Source organism: Coregonus clupeaformis, chromosome 34, assembly GCF_020615455.1.
Source record: "Coregonus clupeaformis isolate EN_2021a chromosome 34, ASM2061545v1, whole genome shotgun sequence".
In the NCBI taxonomy this organism is placed as follows: Eukaryota; Metazoa; Chordata; class Actinopteri; order Salmoniformes; family Salmonidae; genus Coregonus; species Coregonus clupeaformis.
The window spans coordinates 19,043,638-19,058,140 of NC_059225.1; the positions used below are offsets into that span (position 1 = coordinate 19,043,638).

The window sequence follows — 14,503 nt, forward strand, 5'->3', positions numbered from 1 at the left end:
ATTCATTAGGCCCTAATCTATGGATTCCACATGACTGGGCAGGGGCGCAGCCATGGGTGTGCCTGGGAGGGCATAGGTCCAGGCTGACCCACTGAGGAGCCAGGCCCAGACAATCAGAATTAGTTTTTCCCCACAAAAGGGCTTTATTACAGACAGAAATACTCCTCCGCAAACCCCCATGTTGCGATTATATTTTTGTTCAATGTAAACACTCATATACAGGTGTACGAGTTAACAGAGTCAAACACAGTAGGAGGAAACTGCGCCAAGACACTGATCTATTGGCAGAGTTGTGGTTTTCCCCCTAATAGATTAGGGGAAGATGATCCTAGACCTGTCTTAACTTTTAATCATGGCCAAAATAGTGGCTAATGAACAGCACTAGAATAGCCCTAATCCAACATGTAGTGTCACCCACCTCACAACGCCACGTGGGCTTCTGTTTGGGCTTGGAGGGTGACGGGGTACCACAGCCTCCCCCCAGGCTGGCACTGGGCACAGGGTTAGCATGGCTGTGGCAGGGGGTGTGGGTATGGCTGTGGGTGTGGGTGTGGTTGCACTGCTGTTCAGTGCCCCCATTCTGCAGTGTCTGAACGTTGTTCAGATGCTTGTCCGACTGCATGTGGATGCTCAGGTTGCCCTTGGTCGTGGTGGAGTAGTTACACACCTAGAGAGATATCAGAGATAGAGAGGGTGTTATTTATAGAGATACAAAGAAAGGAACAGAGAGAGAGGGAGAGTATGAGAAAGAGAGAAATAAGGAGAAAGGATCAGAGAAACAAACAAAGCGAGACTAACCTCGCAGCGGAAGGGCTTGTATCCACAGGTATAACTCTCTCCCCGGGCCAGGCGTGGGTGAGCCTGCCCGGTACGGCAGTACACACAGGACCCTCCAGACTCAGGGTGCTTTTCCTTCATATGGGCGTCCAGCGTCTGCTGGTACTTGTAGTGCCAGTTACACTTGGGACACTTCAGTGTCTTGCAGGAGTTACGAGAGTGCATCATGGTCATGTGTCCGCCTAAGGAGCGGGAGGACCCTAGGACCGTGTCACATTTGGGGCACTCTACGCCACTGCCTGGGGACCCCTCGGCCGGTCCGGGGGTTCCGGGGGTACCCGGTGTGCCAGGGGTTCCGGGGTTTCCCCCGTGCTGGTGCAGGGGTCCCGGACTCTCGTCGTCTCGTGGCATCATCAGGTGAGAGGAGGGTGAGAATCCATCTGGACCACCCAGGGCTTCACTGGTTGAGTCGTTACTGCTATCTCTATCTCTGGCTAGGGCTGAGTTCAGCCTACTCTTCTCCATCTCCTCACGGGAGGAGGATGAGGAGGACGAGGGGCCTTTGTTTTCGCTGTACTTCAGCACGCTGTTGGACAAGGGGGAAATGCTTTGGTTTAAGAGAGGGAAATCTTTGCTACTGGTGCTGTCGCCCACCCGTTCGTCCTCCTCCGTCTCCATCTCTACCCCTCCGTTGGAGTAAATGTCCTCCATGTCTTCTTCTGGACTCTCTCCTCCTTCTGCGCCCGGCTCGTGTTTGATCAGCGGGTACGGGTTCAGGTCCAACCGCTGTCCATTGGGATGCAAAGTGCGTGGAGCACGGCCCTCGCAATCGCTCTCGGAAGAATCCCGCTCTCTGCCTGTCGCCATGGGAGATGAGCGAAGGAGGGACGCGGAACTGGCGGGGGTTCTGACGGAGGCGCCGGTCACACCCCCGAGGTTTGGATTGGTCTCGGCCTTTGGCATGGGTGGGGTTCTGGGGGTTTGCTCGGCGGGGTTCGAGCTTGCGCTACCTTTCAGGAAAGCAAATCCAGCCTGGAGGGAATCAGCGTTCTCAGCATGGAACGTGTTCCACAGGCCACGGAACCCTGGATCGGGACCCAGGAAGTTAGCGGTGGTAGAAAAGTGGGGTAGCACAGAGTTAGAGGATTTTTTTGGTTCCAAAAAGCTTATAAGAGGTTCTTTGTCCTTGCCGATCCCCTGGATGATGGCAGAGACGTGCTTGTTGCTCAGGAGCTTCTGTTCCTGCTCGTTGAGCGTCATCCGGTGGTCGTGGACGGCGTGCGTCACAAACGACCGGCTGTAGCCGAACGACAGCTTGCAGAGGAAACACATCAGTACGGGCTTCCTCTGTCCGTCACTCACGCAGCCCTCGAACTTGGACAAGTCCACATTGTTGGGGACATCTTTGGACACACAGGAGTTTTTGGCTGTGCCGTCGACCGTCAAATAGTCTTTGTCGCTCTTGTGGCGAAGGTCGTAGACACGGAAACTGTGCAACACAGGGCTGCCGGCGCCTGCAAACGCTGAGGTATTTGGGAATGACGATGTCGCCGCCGGGTCAGCCGGGAATGCTTTCCCGAGGGATGACGCAATGTGGAAAGTGTTGATGACCTGTGGGTAGAAGGATATGGGTGCAGCTGCAGGCAGCTCCGCCCTGTCCCGATTACCCCCATGGGTGGTCAAACCGCTTTGAGATTTATTGGTGGCAGCGGTGGGATTCTGGGGGTTAGGGGGGACGTTTTTGGTCGACAGAAGGCCCCTGGAGCCGCCACCGCGATGCTCTTTGGAGTCCTCCAGGATGAAGGCAGATCCATCGGGCTGGTAGACGATCTCGCCGCACAGGTTCTCCACGTCACTATCTTCTAACTCCTCCATCTCGCTGTCTCTCTCACACACCTCTGCCACTCCATCAGGCTCCCCCTCTCCCTCGCTCTCGCCCTCCTCCTCCTCCTCTTCCCGCCCTGCTGCATTAGGCATGCGAGCGTTGGGGCAGTGGTGCTCCATGTACTGCTGTAAACTGGAGAAGGAGGTGGAACATTCATTACAGGGGATCTCCTTTGCTGGGGCCACCGACGAAGCAGAAGTGTGGGCATGGTCCAAACCCGATACAACAGTCCTGGTTCCGGTAACAGTCCCGTTTCCAGTAAAGCTTTCTATCCGGCTCTGCTGCTCTGTCCTCAGCAGGCTGCCGGTGTCTGTGGTATTATTGGGGGTAGTGGGGCTGTTTTCTGGTGCTGCGGCAGTGTCATTGGTATCAGCGGTGGGATCCATCCCAGCGGCAGCAGCAGTTCGGTATCTCTCGGTCTCCTCTGCGTCACACGGCCCTGCTGGCAGCGACGACAGCTTATGGCCATTTTCCTGCCGCAAGACGATAGAAGGGGAGTCACAGGTTGCCATGGCGACCTTTACATGGGGATCTCATCTCATCCAACCAGACAGGGACCTGAAGAAAGAAAGAAAGAAAGAAAGAAAGAAAGAAAGAAAGAAAGAAAGAAAGAAAGAAAGAAAGAAAGAAAGAAAGAAAGAAAGAAAGAAAGAAAGAAAGAAAGAAAGAAAGAAAGAAAGAAAGAAAGAAAAATATTACAACAACAATAACAATCACACTGTTTATCATTAAGTTAAGAAGAAATTGAAAAAAGGTTCAATATTAGATCCTACATCCAAAATCCCATAATTATTTCAAATGTATGCAACTCAAAATGTGACTATTGAATGCTGACTGCCAAAGAATGCCTACCACAGAGTTGACCATTATTGTTAAAGAAGCCCTTGACAACTTGTGAAAAGAGAAAATCCAATATAAACTTAGTGAATAGATCTGAGCAGCTTTGTCTTAGAGCTGACAGCCAGAACCTATCGCCTGCCCCCTGAAAACAGTTGAACACCACACAAAAGTTTCCCTGTGTCCCACTCTCTCTGACCCCTCACTGATTAATGCCCTGGAAACAGAGGGAGAAGTGAACAAATGTGACTGATCCCTCGCTCTGGCCATGAGAGGAGGAGAGGAGCGAAGGAGCAAAGCAGAGAAAAGTCTGACTCCTGTGTCGGTAAGAAAATCAGCTTAGCCTAAATCTGGGCCTGGTAAAGACCCCTCAGCATGTAGCTAACACTTCCTGATTAACACACCAGCGTCATTGATTAAATCTCTTCCCCATGCCCTCCCCAAACCCTGTCCACACTGTCCAGCCACCAACAGGCATACAGATTAGACACCAGTCACTCAACCTTTAACCTTCAACTTCACAAGCACATGTTATTACCACCATCTAAAGTAAATCACAGAAAGAGAACCAGCTAAACTACGCATCACAAACAAACACACACAACTCAGTCTGACCTTACTCCAGATGACAAATCTGATTTATCCAAATAACCCCACCTTCAACTCCACACCCTTAAACACTCTCCCTGGCCGAAATCCAATTGAACTGTCGGACAGATTATCAACAAACAATCCCACAGTCATCAACCAGTAGCCATCTGAACTGTCGCAGAGTTGATCAACCCAGATCAGGCCACTGTCAAATCCCTGGTGCTATAAGAAGAGTTTATAATGGAGACCTGTTCCTATAAACTTTTGTAAGACAAGTTGCCGTGTGAATGAGCCAGCATTCGAATTATGGTTTAAAATACAACTGCAACCTTCAACCCCACCCACTTCCTATTGCCTGCCTCTTTCTCCATCTCTATCCCCCCACCCCCTCTATCCCCCCACCCCCTCTATCCCCCCACCCACTCTATCCCCCCACCCTCTCTATCCCCCCACCCTCTCTATCCCCCCACCCACTCTATCCCCCCACCCCCTCTATCTCTCCATCGCTCTCGTTCTGTGACACAGTACAAAGCAATTAGAGGATTAAACTGAAACAATCCACAGCCGGTGGGAGGGGGCTTCATGGATATTAAAGCGTGAGGATTGAAATCAAGTGTTTGTGTGTGCGTGTGTGTTCTGTACCATAATCAAGTGTAATCTGAGATGGCAGAGAGATGAGTCCATGAACAGTACAGATTAAAAGATAGAAATGATGTGTTCTCCCTAAGTGATGGGCTAAATCATCAGATTAAGCCAAATAGAGAATAAATAAATGACAAAGCATGTTAAAAAACATCTCTCTTTCTTACACACCCTAAAGCAACATTGTTCTGGCGAAGTAGGCTACACAACAAGAAAACAGCTGTTCTATTTCCCCTCAAGTCTAAATGCACTCCAAATATCTAGATCTAGATGTAATGGGTTAAGACACAACTAAACCATTACATCTCTCCCAACCTAAAACGATGAATCTAACCAACCAGTCAGTCAACTTCATGCATTTTTCATTCCGGGTTCTGTACCATCGTGTTTTAAGAGGCTTGCAGGGGAAATATGATTGAGTTTAAAGCTGTTTAGTAGCGAGGGGTTTTGAGTGCTAACATGAAAGAGACTAGAGGATTTATTCCTTGTACTTGTTGCCATTATGTTCCTAACTGCCCTTGATGTGTGTGTTGGACATAAAACAGTCGGTTTAACAGGAATTATATATATCCTTGAGTGTTGAGACATGTCTTGGAGATTTACCTATCGCTACACTGTATCACACCGCACAGACACGGATGAATTACAGTGGTAAACAGAGCTCAACTGCAAACAATGGAATAGTTGTCCCTCGACACTGATCTAAGGTCAGTTTTGTGTTTTTTCCACTATAGTTAAGGTTAGGATTTGGGGAGGGTAAGTTGATCTAAGTGCCCAACGTTAGCATTAGCCTTAGCAGGTAAAGTGTGTTAATCCTTTTAAACCAGGGCTAAGCTAAAGTAGCATTGAGGCTAATGCAGGTCTACTGTTATATCTATACAGTATTTAGTGTAATGGCTTCTGACACAACAACAGTCACTGTTTCACAACACAGGAACTAATAAAGTAGGAGTACAAGCAAAACTTAATTTAGCGCTCAGATCTCAATATTTGAGAAGTGCTTTACAAATAAAGTTATTGAAGTAGTTCCCAGGATTGGTCAATTATGAATATCAATCAACCACGGTTTTATTTTTGTGTCATAAAACAGCATACCTGCTCCAAAAGGTTTCCATGTCTTATTTTCCCCTCTTTTTTTGTACACCTTATAGTGTGCCCAGCAGGTTTTAAAACCCAGATCAAGTTACTGCAGTGTTTAGTAACCTCAGTGCCCTCCTCCCACTCCCTCCCCCTGCTACAACCCTGAGAGAGAGAGAGAGAGAGAGAGAGAGAGAGAGAGAGAGAGAGAGAGAGAGAGAGAGAGAGAGAGAGAGAGAGAGAGAGAGAGAGAGAGAGAGAGAGAGAGAGAGAGAGAGAGAGAGAGAGAGAGAGAGAGAGAGAGAGAGAGAGAGAGAGAGAGAGAGAGAGAGAGAGAGAGAGAGAGAGAGAGAGAGAGAGAGAGAGTGAGAGAACAATGAAGCCAGCTTTTCCCTGCTTCAAAACAGTTCCTTTTTCCCCACTAGAACAAAAGAGATGGCTGGGACCAGTCCTACCTCTAGTTTTTAATTAAGCCTGTCCCTGGCCTCCCGTGAACACACACACAAAACACACACACACACACTGTGAAGTGATTAAAGAAGCGTCTGATCTGATGCTGAGAAAGAAATAATATCCGTGGAATGCTAACCAGACCCCAGCGTTGCTAAGTTCTTTGGGGAAAAGAGGGCTAAAAGACTCCTTGGCCTATTGTTTTTTATCCAACTCTCTCTCTCTCTCTCTCTCTCTCTCTCTCTCTCTCTCTCTCTCGTCTGTCTGTCTGTCTGTCTGTCTGTCTCTCTCTCTCTCTCTCTCTCTCTCTCTCTCTCTCTGTCTCTCTGTCTCTCTCTCTGTCTCTCTGTCTCTCTCTCTGTCTGTCTGTCTCTCTCTCTCTCTCTCTCTCTCTCTCTCTATCTCTGTCTCTCTCTCTCTCTCTCTCTCTCTCTCTCTCTCTCTCTCTCTCTCTCTCTCTCTCTCTCTCTCTCTCTCTCTCTCTCTCTCTCTCTCTCTCTCTCTCTCCATCTGCTTTTCTCTCATTCAAAGAGAGGGACGGCTGACATTATAAAGCAGGGGATTTCTTTTCACCTTTTTTTTCTGTTTAATTCTTCCTCACCCCCTCTCTTTCGTCCTAACTGGCTCTCGGGCTCTCTGCTTTTAGTCGTTTCAAAACAAGCTACAACATACAGGGTTAGAAGTTCAAAGTTAGCATGCAGAGTAGAGTGTGACCGTTTGCAATTCGCAGAGAAGAAAATATAAAAGTCAAATGTAATGTCCAAATAAACAGCACATCCATGTGTGTGTGTGTTTCTCCTCTGCGTTAGCTAAGGTCACCCTGGTCTCAGCAAGAGGCCTCTCCCCAACACCAAATCCTCCATCAAGATGTCATAGAGTGTTAGTAAAAGACAAAGGAGAGTTCCAGAGTGAGACCAAAGCATCTATCTCCCGGTGACAAAGCTCTGAATAGCGCTCCACTAGGCTAATTCTAACTGTTTATTTGTTGCCATGCAGAAACAAAATGGTGAAAAATCCATCAGGAGAGAATGATTTTCTGGTAAAGGGGTGCGCTGGCCCCATCAAAGGACACAGAGAGACACACATACATGTACGCGAAGAGCACACACACACACACACTGAAGAGGCTTGATGCCCTCTGTTTAAAGCCTAAAAGAAAGGATGAGAGAAAATTGCAGAAGGAGGGGAGGAGGGGACGAGGGGAGGGGGGAGGAGGAGGGGAGGGGGAGGAGGAGGGGGAGGGGGGAGGAGGAGGGGACGAGGTGGGGGAGGAGGGGAGGAGGTGGGGGGAGTAGGGGGGAGGGGAGGAGGGGAGGAGGGGTGGGGAGAGGAGGGGAGGGGGGAGGGGGGAGGAGGAGGGGAGGAGGAGGAGGAGGTGGGAGGAGGGGAGGAGGAGAGGGAGGGGAGGAGGTGGGGGAGGAGGAGGGAGGAGGGGAGGAGGGGAGGGGAGGGAGGGGAGGAGGTGGGGGGAGGAGGTGGGGGAGGAGGAGGAGGGGAGGAGGTGGGGGAGGAGGGGAGGAGGTGGGGGAGGAGGGGGGAGAGGAGGGGAGGAGGGGAGGGGGAGAGGAGGAGGTGGGAGGAGGGGAGGAGGAGGAGGGAGGAGGAGAGGAGGGGAGGAGGTGGGGGAGGAGGAGGCGAGGAGGAGGAGGAGGAGGGAGGAAGGGGAGGAGGGGGAGGGGGGGAGGAGGAGGGGATAGAGAGAACCAGGTTAGTTTCTTTCTCTTCGTTTTGACTCCTACAAAGGTTTTCATGGCCCTGTTTGTTGCCTGAAGGTGTAACGTTAGACGCATGCACACACACACACACACATACCCATATATGCATGCATGCACGCACACACACACACACACACACACACACACACACACACACACACACACACACACACACACACAGACACAGACACACACACACCTCAACAACATTCGCCCTATTTAACACAGGAATCTTGTCTAACAAATGACTTTCTCCACAGAATGCCTTTTAGCGAATCACATGACAGCAACATGAGAGCTGCAGGTTTGGAGAGCAGAAAAGGGAAGTGGGGTTTGTGTGTGTGTGCGTGTGTGTGTGCATGCGTACGTATGTGTGTGTGTGTGCGCGTGTGCGTATGTGTCTGTGTGCGTGTGTGTGTCTGTGTGTGTGTGTCTGTGTGTGTGTGTGTGTCTGTGTCTGTGTGTGTGTGTGAGTTCTCCTCATCCTCATGATGAAAGGTAAATTGGCCTCTATAGTTCCAGGTGTAACAGAATACCTGATTACCTGCTGCAACCAGCATGGGCTTTCATTGTTGGAGAAAATACCTGGTTAGGAAGAGAGACAACACTAACGTTCTAGGTAGAATACACTCCTTAACCACAGGTCTAGGGTCAGATTACCCGACCCTAAATCCTAACCTTCACCATTAGAGGGATGAAAATATATCTGACCCTGTATCAGTGCTTCTGTCTCCATCTAATATTACGGCAGTAGAATACAGACAATGATCTAAGGTCAGTTTTGCTTTTCCCTGTCCAACATTTCTGGTTACAATCTGGGGAGGGTAAGCTGATCCTAGATCTGTGCCTAGGGGCACCTTCCACCTCTAGCAGCATTAGAAAGGGGAGCTGCAGACAAGTGATTGAAAATATGTTGTTTAAACTAAACTCAAAGTGAGCAGAGTAAATAAACTGAGGACTCCAGCCACTTCAACCCGCTGCCACTCCTACTACAGATTTTACTACATCAAAGCAATATCCAATCTACATAGCTAATGTCTAAAAGAAAATATATTTTAAAAAACAGCGAGGGAGGGGGAGGGGAGGGGGAGAAAGAGAGAGATTTATTTATTTTCCCATTTGTACTTTAACTATTTGCACATTGTTACAACACTGTATATATACATAATATGACATTTGAAATGTCTTTATTCTTTTGGAACTTCTGAGTGTAATGTTTACTGTTAATATTTATTGTTTATTCCACTTTTTTTACTATCTACTTCACTTGCTTTGGCAATGTTAACATACGTTTCCCATGCCAATAAAGTCCTTAAATTGAAATTGAATTGAGAGAACGAGAGAGAGAGAGAGAGAGGAGGGGGGGGGGAAGAAAAACAGGAATTTTCTTTAGCAGGGAATCTGGAAACACTCTCCTGTGAAATTGGTTTGATTGGAAATGAACCGCACAAACAAAAGGGAACCCTATGTCCTGACAATTACACACACACGCATGCATGCACGCACACACACACACACACAAACACACACTCACTTTTCCTGACGCAATTACACTACATTAACCAGATTAGAGGCTCCTACTGGTCCCAGTATCTTCCAAAGTGCCACCTATGCACTCCTCTCTAGGTGCTCTCTTTCCTTTTCTATTTTTCTCTCTCTGTCTATCTCTCTCTCCCTCTCTCTCCCCCCTCTCTCTCCCTCTCTCTCTCACCCGCTCTCTCTCTCAGATTAAGGCAGTCCACCGCCAAAGAATGTGTGACGACCTTTGCTGCCACATAGCCAACTTCCAGACCCCCCGCGCCACACACACACACACACACACACACAGCGCCAACTTCAGCCCTCAGCGCCACAGAAGGGGAGAAGGTAATTAAGTTTGAAAGAAAAGAGCCCCGCAACAAACAATGCTGCACTGTCCTAGGGGAGGAGGGAGGAGAGGAGGATGAGAGGGGGGAGGACGAGAAAAACCATTAGTATTCACTGGCCGGGTGAAAGAGAAGAAAAAGAGAGGAAAGACGAGGGCAAAGGGGAAATCTGGCTGGAGTTTTCTTCTTACTCTCTTTCTCCCTCTCTCTCTTTTTCTCTCTCAAAGCAGGAGGACTATCCTACCACTTTATCAGTTTTCTCCACCTCCTCACATCTGGTTTCATATCTTCCCTTCTTCTCCTCTCTTCTCGCCTGCTTGCTTCTTCTGTGGGTTCCCATGTCACTCTCTCTCACACACACAACCTCTATAACATGAACTACCGACCTCTCTCTCACCTTGTAACACACACACACGAGAGAGAGAGAGAGAGAGAGAGAGAGAGAGAGAGAGAGAGAGAGAGAGAGAGAGAGAGAGAGAGAGAGAGAGAGAGAGAGAGAGAGAGAGAGAGAGAGAGAGAGAGAGAGAGAGAGAGAGAGAGAGAAGAGCTGGTAATGAACATGTTGTTCCCGTCCCACCTGAGACTCAGGGAGAGCTAACTAACTAATCCATTATGCAAATCACTGCATTGGTGCGCGCACACACGCACGCATACATATGATCCTGCTTCTGAACTCACACCTACTGAGCAGTTTAGCTTAATTAGTAAAGCAGATGTGTTATTTACAGACTCCTTAAGGAAACACACACACAGGCACACGCACACACACACGCCAAAACACACATGCCAAAACAGACTAACACGGAATGAAACTCTTGCACAGACTATTTGGAATGCGTGTGAATGCAGTAGAGAGAAAGTAGTCCCTAGTCGTGCATGGACAGTGGAAAGATCATGAGACAGATTTACGTCAAGCCAGTGAATCAGACAAACCACCACTAATTCCACTCCCATGAAAGGGAGGAGCGATACAGAGAGAGAGGTAGAAGAAAGGGAGAGAGAGAGATAAAGAGAGAGGGAGAAGCAGATAGAGAGATAAAGAGAGAGAGGGAGAAGCAGAGAGAGAGAGAGATAAAGAGAGAGGGATAAGCAGATAGAGAGAGATAAAGAGAGAGGGAGAAGCAAAGAGAGAGAGATAAAGAGAGAGAGGGAGAAGCAGAGAGAGAGATAAAGGGAGAAGCAGAGAGAGAGATAAAGAGAGAGGGAGAAGCAAAGAGAGAGAGATAAAGAGAGAGAGGGAGAAGCAGAGAGAGAGATAAAGAGAGAGGGAGAAGCAAAGAGAGAGAGATAAAGAGAGAGAGGGAGAAGCAGAGAGAGAGATAAAGAGAGAGAGGGAGAAGCAGAGAGAGAGAGATAGAGTTAGTGTGCGAATGTCCGTGCATGTGCATGCGTGTGTGTGCGAGTGTGTGTGTACATATGCGTGTGTCTATGCTGTGTATTGTAATCAGAGTCTAATTGTGACTTTGTTGGCTTCTGTAATCTGCTCGCTCTTTGTCTCTGGGATCACATAATGAAGGATTAGTGTTTTAAATGATGACTGACTAAGCCTTGATTTCCCCTGAACTAAATAAATATTAATCTAGCTTGATCATCATGCTCTGCCCTGGCGAGGTACAACATACAATATGAAAGTTCTTAGCTGTTACATAAATCACCTCTTTTACTCTGCAGCTGTTTGCAAGCTAAAGCCCCTGTGTAGCCCCTTCCAAATTAATATAGGGGGGAGGAAGTGAGGGGGAAGGAAGGAGGGTGATAGAGAGGGAGAGATGGAGGGGGAGAGAGAGAGAGGGGGATGATTAAAAGTGAAATTAATAATCCAGCTCGACACAAAGCCTTCAATCTGAAATCCAGGATGCTGTTGTTTGGGAATAAGAGATACACTCAATTAAACTAGCTGAAAGAAATGAACAAATCGCACGCCTTTGTGTCAATGTGGTATTATACCGACCTCCCTCTTCGTACGATATATGTAAAAGTGAAAGCTGCTATAGAAAAAGAAATATTAACAGAACTCAATGTTGGAAATCTGCAATCAACACAACTGTAGTGACAGAGGGAGCACTGGTTAAGACAGAGTAGGGGTTGAGCAAATACTAGACATGCTTAGATCAACACTCTCTCACACAAACACATACCCTCACACTGTAATCTACACTCTGCAAAACCACAGTCTGTGACGTACATAGCTCCCATGACCAGGTATGTAGAAAGGACTAGTTAGCCTTTAATAGTGTGCTACACTGAGGCAGCAGCAGTAATATCACCACTACACTCCCTCTAATCTTTACAAAACCCTCAAATCAAATCACATTTTATTTGTCACATGCACCGAATACAACAGGTGTAGACCTTACAGTGAAATGCTTACTTACAAGCCCTTAACCAACAATGCAGTTTTAAGAAAAATAAGTTTTAAGCAAAAAATAGATAACGAAAAAATAAAAAACAAATAATTAAAGAGCAGCAGTAAAATAACAGTAACGAGGCTATAAACAGGTGGTACCGGTACAGAGTCAATGTGCGGGGACACAGGTTAGTCGAGGTAATTGAGGTAATATGTACATGTAGGTAGAGTTAAAGTGACTATGCATAGATAATAAACAGAGAGTAGCAGCAGCTTAAAAGATTAGCTGTTCAGGAGTCTTATGGCTTGGGGGTAGAAGCTGTTAAGAAGCCTTTTGGACCTAGACTTGGCGCTCCGGTACCGCTTGCCGTGCAGTAGCAGAGAGAACAGTCTATGACAAGGGTGGAAGGAGTCTTTGACCATTTTTAGGGCCTTCATCTGACACCGCCTGGTATAGAGGTCCTGGATGGCAGGAAGCTTGGCCCCTCTGTAGCGCCTTGTGGTCGGAGGCCGAGCAGTTGCCATACCAGGCAGTGATGCAACCAGTCAGAATGCTCTCGATGGTGCAGCTGTAGAACGTTTTGAGGATCTGAGGACCCATGCCAAATCTTTTCAGTCTCCTGAGGGGGAATAGGCTTTGTTGTGCCCTCTTCACGACTGTCTTGGTGTGTTTGGACCATGATAGTTTGTTGGTGATGTGGACACCAAGGAACTTGAAGCTCTCAACCTGTTCCACTACAGCACGTCGATGAGAATGGGGGCGTGCTCGGTCCTCTTTTTCCTGTAGTCCACAATCATCTCCTTTGTCTTGATCACGTTGAGGGAGAGGTTGTTATCCTGGCACCACACGACCAGGTCTCTGACCTCCTCCCTTTAGGCTGTCTCATCATTGTCGGTGATTAGGCCTACCACTGTTGTGTCGTTGGCAAACTTAATGATGGTGTTGGAGTCGTGCCTGGCCATGCAGTCATGGGTGAACAGGGAATACTGGAGGAGACTGAGCACGCACCCCTGAGGGGCCCCCGTGTTGAGGATCAGCGTGGCAGATGTGTTGTTACCTATCCTTACCACATGGGGCGGCCCGTCAGGAAGTCCAGGATCCAGTTACAGAGGGAGGTGTTTAGTCCCAGGGTCCTTAGCTTAGTGATGATCTTTGAGGGCACTATGGTGTTGAAGGCTGAGCTGTAGTCAATGAATAGCATTCTCATGTAGGTGTTCCTTTTGTCCAGGTGGGAAAGGGCAGTGCGGAGTGCAAAGAGATTGCATCATCTGTGGATCTGTTGGGGCGGTATGCAAATTGGAGTGGGTCTAGGGTTTCTGGGATAATGGGATAATGGTGTTGATGTGAGCCATGACCAGCCTTTCAAAGCGCTTCATGGCTACAGAAGTGAGTGCTACGGTAGTAATTTAAGCAGGTTACCTTAGTGTTCTTGGGCACAGGGACTATGGTGGTCTGCTTGAAACATGTTGGTATTACAGACTCAGTCAGGGACAGGTTGATAATGTCAGTGAAGACACTTGCCAGTTGGTCAGCGCATGCTCGGAGTACACGTCCTAGTAATCCGTCTGAATGTTGACCTGTTTAAAGGTCTTACTCACATCGGCTACGGCGAACGTGATCACACCATCGTCCGGAACAGCTGATGCTCTCATGCATGCTTCAGTGTTGCTTGCCTCGAAGCGAGCATAGAAGTAATTTAGCTCGTCTGGTAGGCTCGTGTCACTGGGCAGCTCGCAGCTATGCTTCCCTTTGTAGTCTGTAATAGTTTGCAAGCCCTGCCACATCCGACGAGCGTTGGAGCCGGTGTAGTACGATTCAATCTTAGTCCTGTATTGACTCTTTGCCTGTTTGATGGTTCATCATAGGGCAGAGCGGGATTTCTTATAAGTGTCCGGGTTAGAGTCCCGCTCCTTGAAAGCGGCAGCTCTACCCTTTAGCTCAGTGCGGATGTTGCCTGTAATCCATGGCTTCTGGTTGGGGTATGTACGTACAGTCACTGTGGGGACGTCATCGATGCACTTATTGATGAAGCCAGTGACTGATGTGGTGTACTCCTCAATGCCATCGGAAGAATACCGGAACATATTCCAGTCTGTGCTAGCAAAACAGTCCTGTAGCTTAGCATCTGCGTCATCTGACCACTTCTTTATTGACCGAGTCACTGGTGCTTCCTGCTTTAGTTTTTGCTTGTAAGCAGGAATCAGGAGGATTGAGTTATGATCAGATTTGCCAAATGGAGGGCGAGGGAGAGCTTTGTACGCGTTTCTGTGTGTGGAGTAAAGGTGGTCTAGAGTTTTTTCCCTCTGGTTGCACATTTAA

The 14,503-nt window shown here is 48.2% G+C and overlaps 1 protein-coding gene across 1 annotated transcript in view; it reads right to left on the reverse strand.

The window, feature by feature from the left end:
- Positions 1–14,503, reverse strand: part of zfhx4 (zinc finger homeobox 4) — a 101,871-nt gene that overhangs the window by 72,884 nt on the left and 14,484 nt on the right. Inside the window, 2 exon segments of the mRNA XM_045210496.1 lie at positions 419–667; positions 799–3,220. Of these exon segments, the coding sequence (XP_045066431.1) occupies positions 419–667; positions 799–3,174 (2,625 nt within the window). The 5' untranslated portion in view covers positions 3,175–3,220.